The 15,284-nt window shown below is 41.3% G+C and overlaps 1 protein-coding gene across 1 annotated transcript in view; it reads right to left on the reverse strand.

Moving 5' to 3' along the window:
* Window positions 1–9,442: 9,442 nt before the first annotated feature.
* The window catches only part of SYT17 (synaptotagmin 17), an 816,561-nt gene continuing 810,719 nt past the window's right edge, over window positions 9,443–15,284 (reverse strand). Inside the window, exon 8 of the mRNA XM_069210227.1 lies at window positions 9,443–12,356. Coding sequence (XP_069066328.1) covers window positions 12,160–12,356 — 197 coding nt within the window. The 3' untranslated portion in view covers window positions 9,443–12,159. The remainder of the gene's footprint in view (window positions 12,357–15,284) is intronic.

Consider the following 15,284-nt stretch of genomic DNA (forward strand, 5'->3'; position numbering starts at 1 on the left):
CTTCCCGCAGTTCCTGCAAACGCGCTTTTGAATATTACAGATGACATGGTGTTAGACTACTGCAAGGGTCTGGCTGACGTGGTTCGCTCTTTCTCTCACCAGGTGGAAGCGACCACCTTGCCACCGATCCAAGGTCCAGGACACGCACTGAAAGCAGGTGACTGGGTCGTGGTAAAGAAGCACGTGAGGAAGTCGTGTCTGGAACCCCGTTGGAAAGGCCCTTTCCAAGTGATCCTGACGACAAATACCGCTGTGAAGTGTGCGGGGGTTCCCAACTGGATTCACGCCAGTCACACAAAGAAAGTGTTGTGTCCCACAGATGAGGAAGTTGAAGCGTTAAAACTGCCAGTGCCTGATAAAACAGTGCTGAGTGCTGAGACAGAGCAAAACCGAACTGAAAGCGAACAGGCAGGAACGGAAGAGAGAGAGATATTCTCTGAGGACGAAGGGACCAACTCACTTGGGGAAGACCAAGGAGAAAGTTCAGACAGCGACGAAGCAGCTGAAGGTGACAAAGAGCCTGAAGCAGCTGAGGGTAGCAAAGAGCCTGAAGCAGCTGAAGGTGACAAAGAACCTGAAGCAGCTGAAAGTGATAAAGAGCCTGAAGAAAGTAACGGTGACGAAGGGCTCGAAAAAGGTGAAAAAGCAGGAGAGCCTGATCAGAGGAGGGCTTTCCCAGAAGCAGACGATACAGAAAAAGAAAAAGAGAACGTGATTGATTCCCCAGAAGGAGGGGACAAGGCAGAACAGAACGAAAAGGTTCAAGCTTCCTCAGAAAAGATCGCAGGTCCATCAAATGGACATGGTGCAAAGAGGAGACTAAGTATATCACCAATAAAACAAAGGACTGAAGAAAGTTTGAACGACGGAGAAAGGCCAAAAGTGAAAGAGAAAAGAAAAGAAGTAACTGTCATGGTACCATCCCCGGGTGAAGAAAAAGACTTGACAAAGGTGGAAAGTACCAGCGAAGCAGAATCGAAAAGAGAAGCAAAATTGAAAAGGAAAAGGATACCGAACAGAAGATATTCCGGTCCTGAATGGGCATATGTAGTTCATGACGAGTGGACTGATGAATTTGTATCTCTAAGCCTCGAGAACGAAGAAGAAGAGATACCAATAGAAAAGAAAAGTTTTATGGACTCTGTCGATTGAAAGGGTAATAAGTGAAGTTGCTTGCTACAATCTAACGTGATACAACCAGCTGAGACATTGTTAAACCGGATGAGACTTTTGCTGAACTGATAAAAGACTGAGTTATTGCCGAATTGAGACAAATGCTGCTAACCGATAAGTGACTGGCCTCCTGAAGAAGACGGTGTGAACATTGCGCTCGTTCAGCTTTGTAACTGAATTGCTAAATAGTTTCTTTATAGGTGCTTCTAGCTCTCTGATTCTATACAGCTCATGACGCAAAATAGTAGAAAGAAATATTGTAAATATGCATGTATAGGCTTGATAATTGCATGTGTACTAATAATAATGGCAATATTGCTTGCAATGCATGGAAAGGGTGAGGATGAGAGAATTGATGCTTCTACTTTTGCTCCTGTTACTGTCACTGAACTAACCGCATTGAAAAGACTAGAATTAGATGAGAGACACTTGCATGATAAGAAAGAGCTTTCATATAATATTTTCTATCGCTTGCTAACAGAATATGTTGAGACTATGGATGCGAAAGATTGTTATGTGTGTACACAGATACCGACATCAGTAAAGGAAGGGGTGACTTATCACCACATGCCTCTTACATACGGGATTACATGTAGTATAGTAATGTCTAGATTTTATGGTCAAACTAACATACAGTATTTTTACTCAAATTATGATGTTACCTTTGCATATGTTCCTATAATAGCGCAGCTAAGCCAGATTGCTAAAGATTGGGATGCTAAAATAATGAGGGAATTTTTCGAGCCAATGCAACCTTTTGAAACGGCTCACGCTCATAGGGAAAACCTTACTTGCTCGCTCTCTGCAGTAGAAATAAGCTTTTTAGATCGCACAGATGATAGAAGAGCACAAATGAAGGCGAAATTAGAAAAAGAGCTACATAAGAGGACTTCAGTAGACAATTATGATTTTGCTGCAATAAAGACACAAGGGAGAATAGCTTTAGATGCTTGGCATGTAGGGAAATTTTGTATATATAGAGGTGAATCTTATTATGACAATATTTTTGTAGGAGCGAGTGAGTGTAAACATACGTTTATCTTTAAGGCCAAATGGACATTCATGATGAACGGACTTGACCCTGTCATTCCAGGTATATATTACATTTGTGGGTATAATGCCTATTATCGTCTTCCAAAGGGATGGTGGGGGAGATGTTATTTGGGTATAGTGTTCCCAAAGGTTTATCAACTGGATGACCTATCGATGATTCAAAAGACATCTGGATCCCATCGTATTCAGAAAAGAGAGACTGCAGCTGCTGTGGTAGGAGATATATTTGGAGCCATGATTCCTTCATTAGGAGTTGTGTTGAATTCCATCAAAATAAGAAAGTTGTCTACTATAGTGGATAACATGTTGACAAAGTTTTCAGGTGCTATAATCCTGATAGATGCTGAACTTGCAGCGGAAAGAGCTATGACTCTTCAAAACAGGCTTGCTTTAGACATTCTTTTAGCAAAGGATGGCGGCGTTTGCAAAATGCTTGGTGCACGACACTGTTGTACGTATATTCCAGATAACAGTGTGAAAATTAAAACTATGCTTGCTAATCTAACAAAAGAGAGTGCAGATTTGAAGGAACTGAAAGAACCAGGAGTGTGGGAGAAGGTTGGAAAAGGACTTGCTTCAGTGGGAAATTGGCTTGGTGGCATTTGGAATGGAATATTGCTAAAAATAATACAGGGAATTCTAATAGTTCTAATTTGCATTTTTGGAATTTGGGGAATAAAAAGGGGAATAATAATGATTATGGAAAGAATTAAAAGACGGAAGGAAGAGAAAATGATGAAAAGAATGGCAGAAGAATACAAAGCGAAAACTAGGGGAATTAAAAGGAAAAGAGAACTGACAGAATTTTAATGGAATAAAATTTGTGGGCATGATTTGGTGTGATGACAAGTAGTCATCAGAGGAGGGATTGATGAAGCAGAAAATTAAGGTTTTCATTTATTAGCGCATAAACGTAGTGCTGCAATAATCATGTGTGACTTTAACCAAACTAATAAAGATTGTACGGGGACAAAATGTGCCCTCAGAGTAGTTTGCCAACATTTATAAGCGTGCTTTATATAACGTGGTGTATTAGAATTGTACTAATCCGACATAATCATAAACGTGTGCTACGATTTGCTTGCTTGAAATGTTTTAGCTTAGCATAACTTTAGTGGAGGCTTTGGCCTAGTTGCCGCGTCTCACGATTTAGATGCTCGTATTTTTCCACTGTGCTAATAAACGTGTATTTTTGCTTGAAGCTGTACTTTTCCACTGAGATCGTTCACATGCTTATCTTAAGGTTTCGTGCCAGCCTGGCATATTTCTCTCTTTACTCCAAGGTCAATCTGCAGGTGCGGACAATGGAAGCTCTGAAAGTGAGTTAATTGGTATAAAATGTTGCAACTTGCGTACCCATCTCCAAGGATAATGTATGCTTAAGTAAAAGCTTGAGAACTGTTGTTTTTGATTGGACAATTTGAAGTCAACCTATGAACCCTCCAATGGAAGACCCTACTGGATTTGAACTGTTGTCTATTTAAACCAGGTGCACGAGAAGAAAGGGAGTTCTTTTTACCAGCCATTACTAGCCCGATACCCGCCATTTTGCAGGACATTGCAGCTATTATGGCCCACTTTGCTGCGACGCCATTTTGAAAGAGACTTTGATGCTTTCTCTAATCGAGAGAAAGAGACTTTAAATGATTCTTACCCTAGAGACTTTAACTTTGATCCTTTGCATGAAGTAGTAGTTTTATCTTGCCGCCGTGAGGCAACTGCCCCGTCCACCCCTGCCCCTTTGCCCCGTCCCATGCTGATCGAGAAACGGTACCTGTGAGACGAAGACTTCCTTGTATGCTGATCATAACTGGTAAATATGAAAGGAAATTGTACAATTGCATTGTGTTTCTTTTAGGTAACCAACTGCTGATTTTGATAAGATCCCTAGTTAGGAGTTTTTCTAAATTAATGTTGCTAAATTGTTTTTGCATGAAGTCCCACATGCCGATGCTAATTTGTGGTTAGATGAGGATTCCTTTTGTTGCACGATGCAATTTGAGACCTTGTTATGCTGACTAAATGTATGCAATTAGTTCATTACAGATTATAGTATTGGTGATTTGCATTGCTATTATCGAATGCCTTGTTATTCAAATGCTACATAGATTGCACCTGTTTCGCCGCTATGGACAGCTATTAATGTTCATTTATGTTTATCATTTGGTGTTGACACACATCTATATTGTGCTAGCTTTGTTAATATAGGGAAATAAATTCACTAACTTTGAATAAACTGGTGTGGTTATTCCTGACTGAAAGGTCAGGGTTCGTCGAAATGTATTCTGGATTAATTGTTAAGTGTTATGTTGATCAAGGTATTGCTTATGTTCGTTATTGATTATTGATTTAATGAGATTGACCGATATAGAGTACGGAGAGTCCCACTTAGTCAAAAGATTCATCGGCCTAAAGAGCGTCCGAATACAGGTAAATTATTAGTACGGAACGCTCTATCACTGCCTTAGGATGCCACAGAACAGTTCAAATGGTAAAATACCCGGCTACCTCTTCCACAAGGGCGGACCCCTTGGTGTAGACCACAGGCCTTGGAAGCCATAAGCTTCCAAAACACACACACAAATTGTGGAATTACTCAAACAAAGCAGCACAAAACTTTTGCTAGGTCTTTAATAACGCAGCTTTTAGAAAGGCAGGAGAGTAGGTTGCTCACTTTGGATCTGGTTTAGAATTTTGCAGAGAGGGTACTGCATCAGAACTGTAAAGTGTTACCATCTCTGCCAAACCTTCTTTCCGCCCAGCTAAAATACAGATGGGCTTGCTGAGTATTGGCGATTCGACTGCCTGCCCGATGTAGCGTGGGAGGTCGAATGGACATTTTTTCACTGGCTGCCACCACTGAGTAAAGACTGACAGTTAAGGGACAGTGAAAACGTTTAAATGACCCCCTCAACATGGCTGACAACTACAATAGTGTGGGGGTCATTAATATCAGATTTTTCAAGAAGGAACTCCCGTTTTGGTTTGCTTTTGAAAAACCAAAATCATGTTAAAAGTTTGATAATCATCTGTCAATTTGACAGTACCATGCATCATACTTTTAATTCATTGACTGGATCCACCGCGATGGTGGTTCTTGCCAGTGATTAGAGGTATCACAGGGCTGGAGGACATCTCTAAATGTGGAGGACAATGAAGTATTTTACACTCTTGCCCTGATGGAGTACAAACCAAAGTCCATACTCTACATCAGGCCCTTTGTGTCTCGTGGGATTACCTGGACTAGAAGTCAGTCCAGAAGGAGGATCAACATTGTTAGTTCACAACAGTTGCTCATTAGAACAATGTATCAGTCTATCTTTGTGATGAAGACAGCACACAGAGAGTGAGTATTGATTATAAATATTATGACAACCATTGTTTCCAGGTATCATAGCAGCACAAGATGCTATCACAGAGGTTCCAAAGGTAACTCTATGATTCATTGATCAGAGGTACAAATGTTTAAAACGTTTCAAACCCTATGTGCACCGTCTTGCAAAGCTACCACAGGGACCCCTTGTATTTCAACCTGTTTCAAAGGTGATAAATTGAGTTTAACACATCACCTAAAAAATGCCCAAGAGAGTTTACCCCAGTCCTTTGCCCACGGAGTTTTTGGAGGAAAAGTGGCGTTTGTCACTGGTGAGGTGAGCTAAGCAAGAGTGTAAAGGTGTAAGGGCAGCATAAGGAACAACAGAAGCAACGCCTTGTCCATAAATATGGGTGATTTTCAATGATCCCTTATGTGATTTGGATCCCACCATTCCAGAAGCGTTAATATGTGATATCCTTTTCGGAAGGTGGGGGATAAGGAGGAATTATGCTCCATATGTAGTAGTTGTATTCTTCTTGACTCTACTAAGGGATTCCAAGTTCTCAAACAGGCTTCCCAGAGCATATCACAAATGATAGTTGGGGAGAACCTAAGGCAGTCTTGAATCTCAACCAGTCATATGGTCACCTGGTGGCAATACCAGCTGAATGGACGAGTAGTACCAACTATTCAGGGGGTGGGCGGGCCAGGATACAACCTTACCTTTCAGATAATGGCAGTTATAGATTTTTTGTTTATTTTATGTTTTTGAGTCACGGGGATGTATCCCTTGAGGTTCTGGCTGGAAAGGTTATTCCTTTGACTTTTGGATCTTACACATCCATTATAGGATGACTATGGGGGCATACCAGTAGATTTTCGTTAATCTCTGTAATTTAATCCAGCAAGACAAAGCTGATATATTTACCCATCTAGAAAAAAAAAATACGATTTTATTGATTACTAAATATATATCTGGTTTTGGCCATGAACACTGTCCTACACAATGTACAGCCTGAGTTCAGGCAACAAGCTGGGAGGTGTGAGTTTTATGGGTGGGTGATGGTGGCCATGCAGACAAGAGATCCGCTGTCCCTTGCCTGCACTTCATTGACTTAAGAAGCCCACTGCTAGTACGTGAAATGCTGATGTCAAATTAATTTTCATGCTCAAATCTCCAAATTGCTGCGGACTTGAGGTCTCAAGAAATCTGTGGTCATGAATCTTATCATTCTGATTTCAGTGGCACAATAATGCCTACATACCCACCATTTTCTACAGCAATAAGTTGAACAGTACCATGAACATCCTTCCATCTCTTTTGCCACAAGTTGAATGGTGGTACTTGTGTAATCACTCTGTAACAATTCTGGAGTTTTGTGGCACCCAGTTATACCATGCCCTTTAATTCTGATGTGAGCTTTAACTCCTATGCTTTTGGGTGAATTGCCTATGGGAACTCCACTTCTCGCTGGAAAAGATGAGAGGCCATTCCCAACCTGGCAGAACCACCTTGATTAAAATCTGAGCCACTCATGCTTCATTCTCACACCTCAGTTACAGTACCATGCTAGTGGGTGTTTAGCAGTGACTTGCAATCCATTTCCATAATGTCACCCAATAAGTTGAAATTGGTCATTGTACCACGTGTGTGTGTGAGTGGGTGTGCGTCTGTGTGTGTTTCTGTGGTCATTTCTGACTGACCATGACGATGCAAATGTAGTGATTTTTGTCTTTGTATGCACCCTTTCACTATAATGTTCTTTTAGGTTCTTGTTGTCCTTGTAACGTTCAACATTTATATGAGGCCAAATATGCTTGTGCTTTGTTTTTGCTCCTGTATGAAGATAGCACATGGGTGTCATCGGTACACAGAGACATATGCACATGTACATTGCATTGCCTGCGGAATGGATGTGCCTGAGCAGCTTAAAGGCCTCTGGGACCAAAGCTGGGTTTCTGTTCCACGGTCATAAAGTAAAACACCTCTTACTGTTAAATGCAACTATACGTCTTTTTTTGTGCCATGGAGCGTTTGGTGTCTGTGTGCGTTACAAGCAAGCCAATCAAATGACATTTATTAATAACTCTTGAGACATACTATTAACCTATATGTCAAGACTACAATCTTTACTGTCATTTCCGCCATGCATCAAGGAGAAATTTCTCCAATGATGACAGCCTTGATGTTCTTCAGATAAATCCCAGCAGAATTCCTCATGGCTCTTGTAGAATGTATTATAATAATAATAATAATAATAATAATAACAGTAATAATGACTACCACATAGAACTATGTAAACGTGAGTTATGTGGGCCTCCTTGTTTGCAAGGTCCAGCTGTCTGCTCTAGAAAGTAGGATTCGGTGACCATCATAAAGAGGCTGGTGCACTGACTTCCAGCCAGTGCTAGGATCATTACAACACTTTGCATTTGGTGCACAAAACAGGACAAGGGCAATGCACCATTCTTCCAGCGTGTGTAAAACGGAAACAAAGTAAGCAGATTTTTGCATCGTGGCAAAAATGGAGGGAACTGATTGAGGGAACTGATTGAGAAGCCAAATGCTAATCCTTGCATAAATCTTGTAAAACACCAAACTTATTTTGTACCATTTTTGCTATTTTTAAATTCAAAATGGAACAAACGTCTTGTAATGAAAAGTTAGAAAAAAATATGGGAAAACGGTTTGTGCCATGCTTGACACCGATGGAAATGCTGCTTGTTACATTCACTAATACACCAGCAGCAGAACTTTTCCAAAGGGACATGCCCGCTTTTTTGCGCAAGTGCAATGTTTCTGTGATATCAGACCTGCCAGCTCACATGCTGCCACACAGTGACCTGTTGAGGAGCCGATATCCCACGGTGGCAGGTAAGAGGAGATAGGATCCTCTGCACAGAGGGGGTTTGCAGTTCATCTTCTGAGGTGCTGAATAGCCGATTTCTTCTAAAGGGAATGAAAACATGCTCCAGGACAATGGCGCCGGCCTCTACAATCATTTGTCTTTTTTTGGCTCTGAGTGGTTGGAGGAGGGAGGGGGCAGAAGTGGCTCTTATGTTATCGGCACCAGGCTCTGCCTCTCCAAATCCCTGCCCCACTCCTCATGCAGCAAAATCGTTTACCTTTAAGTTGGCAGGTCTGTAATGTGATTATGGATGCATTACAAATTCAGCTTTCCTTGGCCAGGAGGAGAAAATTCGCCTCCGTGTCCCTATCACGGCTCTTAGACCTGCCGACCTACTTCAGTTGTTTAAGGTCCCACCGTCTCTTTTTCTGGAAGGGCCGGCAGTCTGCTTTCAGAACTAAAGCGCCCTAGCAATTAAAATAGCCTGTCCCCTCTCTGATCTACAGTACCGTGGCATAGCAAGGATGCCAAGAACAAGGCCAGACTGGGGTGCCAATACCCAGCCATGATAATAAAAAAAAAAGCTCAAACCATCACCGCCTAATTCCTCTCCTCGCTTTTTGTCTTACCATCCATCCATCCATCCATCCCTCTCCCTCTGCCTCAGACAACTCACACTCTTTCCCCCTACCTCTCTCTCTCCCGATGCCCCTCCTTCTCTCCCACTGACAGCTCCCTCTCTCTCCCTCTCTCTCCCTCCCCCAGGTCAGCTCCCTTTGCCTCCTACATTTAACCTTGGGAAGCTAGGGAAAGTGACAGTCGCACCAGCAGCTGCCCTGAGCTTTAAAAACCAGCACCCGAGGGCTCCAGCTCACCAGGGAAATTCCGAATGGAATAAATGGCCAGTCCGGCCCTGGCCAACAAGCCTAGTGTACAAAAGAAAAGAGGACCCTGAACCCTGAATATACAAGGTATTTTCATAATTAAATGTTTAGAAGTTACACATGTACGAAACACTACCAAATCAAAGCAGTTCTGTTATATTATTTTTCAATCAATTGACACAAATAAATATATCTTTATTTTCAATAAATATACAGTCTTACTCATACATGACAATATGTAGTGAGGAATAGTACGTAAGCAACGAACAGTACAAATAGGCACTTACTATTAAGAATTCTGATTTGTTGAACTATAACTCTCTTTAAACACATCACAAGTATACCCTAAAGACATCAACAACCAAAGTCCGCAAGCACAAGCATTGAAGCAGCTGGTTTTGAAGATGGTGTCGATGCATCTCACAAACAAGGTTAGAACTGGGCATGTTACTTTTCCTCTCCTTTCTGCAGACTGAGGCCTATATTTGTACTTTTTGTACACTGCATTTGCGACATTTTTTTACTCAAAAGAGGCGCAAACTTACAAAATAAAATTATGGCCCATATTTATACTTTTTTTGCCCCACATTTGTGTCATTTTTGCGACGCAAAAGCGGCGCAAACTTACAAAATACAATTATATTTTGAGTTTGCGTTGCTTTTGTGTAAAAAAATGACGCAAGTGTGGCGCCCAAAAAAAAGTATAAATATGGGCCTATATTTAGTACGTTTGCCCTGCTTTTGAGTAAAAAATGACACAAATGCAGCGCAAAAAAAGTATACATATGGACCTGAATTCCTTGAAAATGGGCACATGTGAGACGTTTATCAGGAAATCTAATTTAAGAGCAGCTGATAAGGATGGTATGTCAAGGACCATGGGGGACATGTGTACGGGAGCCCTAAAAGACTTAAGACTTAAGGCTTCAGTGAAAGCACTAATGACAAGTTATAAGCTTGAGCAAAAAAAACTTGAGTCTGGTGTTAGCCAAGGCATTATTTAGTAGAATTAAACATACAATATAAATATTTATAGTGTTTTTAGTGAGCCCTCTTCATTCATTGGTCTGTTGGGACATTCACATTTTTTTCTACAGATTATAACATACAGCACTTCAGCCAGAGGCTATCTTTACTGTGAGTGGTCTGGTTCTGCCCTCTCACAAGGAGCACAGCCACAAACAAAACAGGTCCCTTTAGTGCCATTAACTATATTGGCACTGTGCGCTTTTTGAGACCAAAACATGTCTAATTTTAGTCAATGTTTTTTAGATTGAGGAGGGGCTTCTCCAACAATAACGTTTTGCAAAAACCGTAAACATAACACTCAAAACAAGCACTGAAAAAGATAAAGGGCCAGCAACCAATGTAGACCTGTTTGCTTTGCCAATGCTTGCTTTATTTGTTGCTAAGCAGGGACACCATGTAGAAAATAATCGTAACCAAGGTGCGGCCTAGCATTAGTCACGGGCAACCAGAATGTCGAGGGTTGTGCGGCCTTGAGATTATCTTTGAGGTCGAGGGCAGAAAAAAAGCCACAAGTTACAATATGCAACTGAAGGTGGTTTAGCACAATCTAATGGGCCTCGATACTACAGAGTCTTATAATAAGCCATGAATGGCTTGCAGCAAGAACTGACCCTTTCCTACTACGGATAAACTTTCACCTTCACAGCAAAAACTAAAACAGTGGGATGTTGTTGCCATTGTGATACATGACGAAATATTGTAGGTGTACTAGAAAGTACCCTTATAGATTACTTTATTATGCGTCACTGTTGTAATAAATCTAGCTGTAATGTTTTCCCTTCCATCGAGCAACGTGCTAGTTCAGTCATTGCATCCCGACCCCCATGCCCCCTCCCCCGCTGAGCAGTGAAATACATCTTATTTAACACTGTTCTTTGGCGCATAAATTACATTTAGATGTAGCCAGATGGAATGTATTCCTCTTGATTACTGTGAAATGACCCCTACTGCCACTGCTCAGGGAGTGAAAAGGTATTGGGATTATTTTACTCCCACATATATAACGTGAATGTGTGTGTGCGGACACGCGTGGGGGTGTTTATGAGCGTGAGATAAATATGTCTGGGTTCGCTTTCACTTTCACACAAATATATGCCTCGATCGTCAGTTACGTTTTTTGGACTTGCGCTTATTTGATATTTTTTAAACATTCACTGTAAAACCGAGATGGCCCTCGCTGGCACCGGCTCCATGTCAGCAGGGCCCAGTTTGATGCCATGTTGATGTGAGAAGCTGGCTGCGCTGTTTGCACGCCTTTGACTTCAGCCAAGAAAGTGCTTAACAGATGCAAATCATGCGCATGTGCACACAAAGATCACCCACACATACACCCACGTACGAACAGTAACAACAAATTAGTTGATTACAATTAGCTAGTACAAGGACAGACCAAAATGTCAAACTATGTTCATCACGTTGTATTTTCAATTTGTTTTGTATCTAAGCTATCAGTTACGCATACTAGATCCTTGCACGTTCAGAAGGCTATGTAACGCTATACTATAAACACAATCGCTCTTATTTAATTAAGTGTTAAGAGTTAAATCACAGTCAATGGGGTAATTAATCTGTTGATTACACCACAGAGAGCGGACTCTATTTTCCACAGGAATAGCATTAACACTTTCAAACGGATGGAGCAGCCAATAAAGATTATTAGAATGTTCTGTTGTCCCCACGAAGGAGCTAGAAAACATTCTCTACGATCTGACGCAAACATGTAATACATGGTTTGAATTATGTTCACCGAGGCACATAGGCAAATGATGCCTTTTCGTTAACTGCACCACAGCTGCAATCATGTCTTCCAGTCATTTAATGGTGGGGCGTGGCTTGCTAGGCCATTGGACCACTTTCACGTCACCTCGAGGGAAGCTGGAGAGACGCGGTCACACTCGGCTCGCGACCGCAGGCTGTGCCACTGCTCCACTGCGGTGCGGTGGGAGTTCAGCATGCGGCGCCAATGGCTCGATTCGGGAGACCCCGAAGAGTACTGACCAATCACAATTCTTCCGATAAAGTCATTGCTGCTTTTCATGTTGTGACCGTATGCTGGGAGGAAAACACAAAAACAAACGTTAAACTCGACTGTTCTTTTCTGCATTACCCAAACTCTAATATATGTTATCTTATGAAAGTTGCAAAGTCATATACTTTTTTATTTTCCATAGTTTTTAGTATACATGTTTTTTTAGTTCATATATTCCACCATGAAGTCATTTAATTATTGACGTAAAAAGATTTGCCCTCGTTTTCGGTTGTATTTGTACATTGACTCAAGTAAAGCGAAAAAAGCTATAATTTAAATACAATTTACTGTTATTAACCTTAAAAAATAGTCCTCATAACCACATTAAAATACACATAAATAATTCGAGAACCGAAAACATTAACTAAGTACAAATTAATATTACGTTTTTATTCTTGGCGTCCCTGTTCTTAAATCTAGTCCAGAACATGAATGAAGAAGCTGCAGCACTTTGCGCACTCATTTTTCGGGGCTGGTATTTATTAGACACGGAAAACATTTCATTTACGCCAGCATAATACACATAATTTCTCGCATTTTACATTATTATTGTTGAGAATAATGGCGAAGATTATGTCATTAAGCTAAGCAGCCAACTGACTAAAAATCCTATCGAAGGAACAAAGCCAACATATTCCGCTTGACTGTTGATGACGTCATGTGTGTGTGTGCTATTCTTTTTAGCTCAAATGCCTCGCCATGTTCAAAATGTCAGCAAAAATGAGTCTCTCACAAAAATTAGCACACAATGCTGAATATGCATTTTGTGTATCAACACGTTCGTTTTGGGGAATTTTACATTGTTTTTTCTTGCGGGGGGTCATGGTGATAGCACACAAACATTGGTATTACCCCTGGTACAGTTGGCAGTCAGTGCAAATGGTAGTAGGAACAGCCCTTGCAAGCAAAAAAAAAAACACCTCTGCCCTGGCAATCTTTTTTTCTTTTTTTAACGAATAACTCCCCGCTTGTAGACGTTCAATTTATGCAGCCTTTTTTCAGTACATGACAGTCTTGCAGCAAGAAGCGAAGCTCTCCTAAGCCACAGTTAATTCTACTTGAAATATGGTTGTAAATCATACAGAAGATCAAGGAGAGAATTTCTGTAGAAAAACAAAATGATATGCTAGACTTGAAAAAAACAGTGATGTAATGTGAGGAATACTTTGCCAGGATCCGAAATGAAAATATTTACGAACAAAGTATATTAATTTGGGGCAATGTCAAGGGAATGGTCCTGGGATGTGAAGGCTGTGTCCGCCTGTTTTGAGCCTTTGGGGCACTTTGATATTAATTAAAGAAAGAGCCTGAGACACCTGAATGGCCACTTCTGTAATACAGATAGTGCTGGCGCACATGGGCAGCTGTAGAGATGGGATCGCAATAATTTCCAGGAGGCAAGATTTGGAGGAAATACTTTATTGCAGGAACAAGAGAAACTCCATCCACATCATTCAGTTCCCAGCTCCTGTCTCCTCACCATATATTCAAAGCATAACATTCCACATTCCAAGTGCAATGCAGCTTCAACACAAAGAGAAACACATAAGTATTGAACAGTCCCAGTCACCAGCTCTGAAGCAAACTTGAAAGGAAAAAAAACAGGGAAAAGCTACTTGATAACCTGTTAAAATTCAATGTTATGTTATAGTCCAGCTTTGCAGCACATTTGAATACTTTAATCTCATGTTGAGGTGCACTAAACCAGGACCCTCCTTGTGTCTTCCTAGGCAGCTTAACACTCACTACATCACCCGCTCGCAAGCATCACACACCTCCTCTTATTTCAACTACTCTTAACAACATTCTCTTCCATTGTGTAAGACCGATTGCTATGTTGCCTGATCCAAGGGGGGTAAATGCAGGTGTTAGGTCTGCACTTGCGAAAGCTCTCAAAAGGACTAATTCCCGTAGCTGAATGAGGGGTAACCTGTTACTCCTCTCCCCTCTTTTCCAACCCTTTGACCTAATCTAGAACTTGGAGTCTTGAAATCTGAATGGATTCCTTTAATGTGAGATTGAATCTCTCAACCATACCGCTAAAAGAGAACATTTCTTGTGAGTATTGCCGATCTCTAATAGGAAACTTCTCATCTCAGAGGAAGTAAATTGCACACCATTATCCATGCGTATGTAACACGGATTTCCCTCCCCTGCAAACACTCCTGCTAGAAATTTTCAAACAAAGTGGATTTGTAATGTACCACTTTCCACAGACCTATTCGACAACATGTCCTTTAAAACCAAGACATACCTGCTCCCACACCCTGTGGTGTCAACAGGGCTCAGTATGTCTCAAGCTACTTCTTCTCACACTTCAGTCAGAATCTCCATGCAAACCATGAGGTCTGTCCTTACTTTATGACCTTTGTCACATAGTCTACACGTGCAATAATTTCTAACTACTCGTTCAATCTGTAGGTCCATTCCAGGCTAACAGTATGTACTCCTCAAATGTTCTTTGGTCTTGCAAATGCCCTGGTGACTCCCATGAGCTAATCTCAACTAGCTGCTCCTTACCCCCATCCGGAGTCACTAACCAGTCGCCTTGCAACAAAAGACCACTGCACACCAAAAGCTCAGTAACAACTCTTTCGAAATCACCTATATCGCATTTTGATTAATGTTCTTCTCCAGTAAGATCCTAATAATTTCCTTGAGAACCTCACAATTTCAACCAGCCATTCCCTTTCAGAGATGCTACCACTTGCAATAGTGCACACTTGTTAGAAATGGGGTCTTTGGTTGGCAGTCAGGTTACCCCCTGTCCAAGCAACGACCCTGACTCTAGTCAGTGTAAGTCACACACAATCCAAATTATCCTGTGCCCACCCTCTGGTAGCTTCGCACCGAGCAGTCAGGCTTAACTTAGAAATCAATGTGTAAAGTATTTGTGCAATAAATCATGCAATAACACAGTATAACACCACAAAATACACCACTCAGTGTTT

The sequence above is a fragment of the Pleurodeles waltl genome, chromosome 10 (genome assembly GCF_031143425.1).
Source record: "Pleurodeles waltl isolate 20211129_DDA chromosome 10, aPleWal1.hap1.20221129, whole genome shotgun sequence".
NCBI classification, from domain to species: Eukaryota; Metazoa; Chordata; class Amphibia; order Caudata; family Salamandridae; genus Pleurodeles; species Pleurodeles waltl.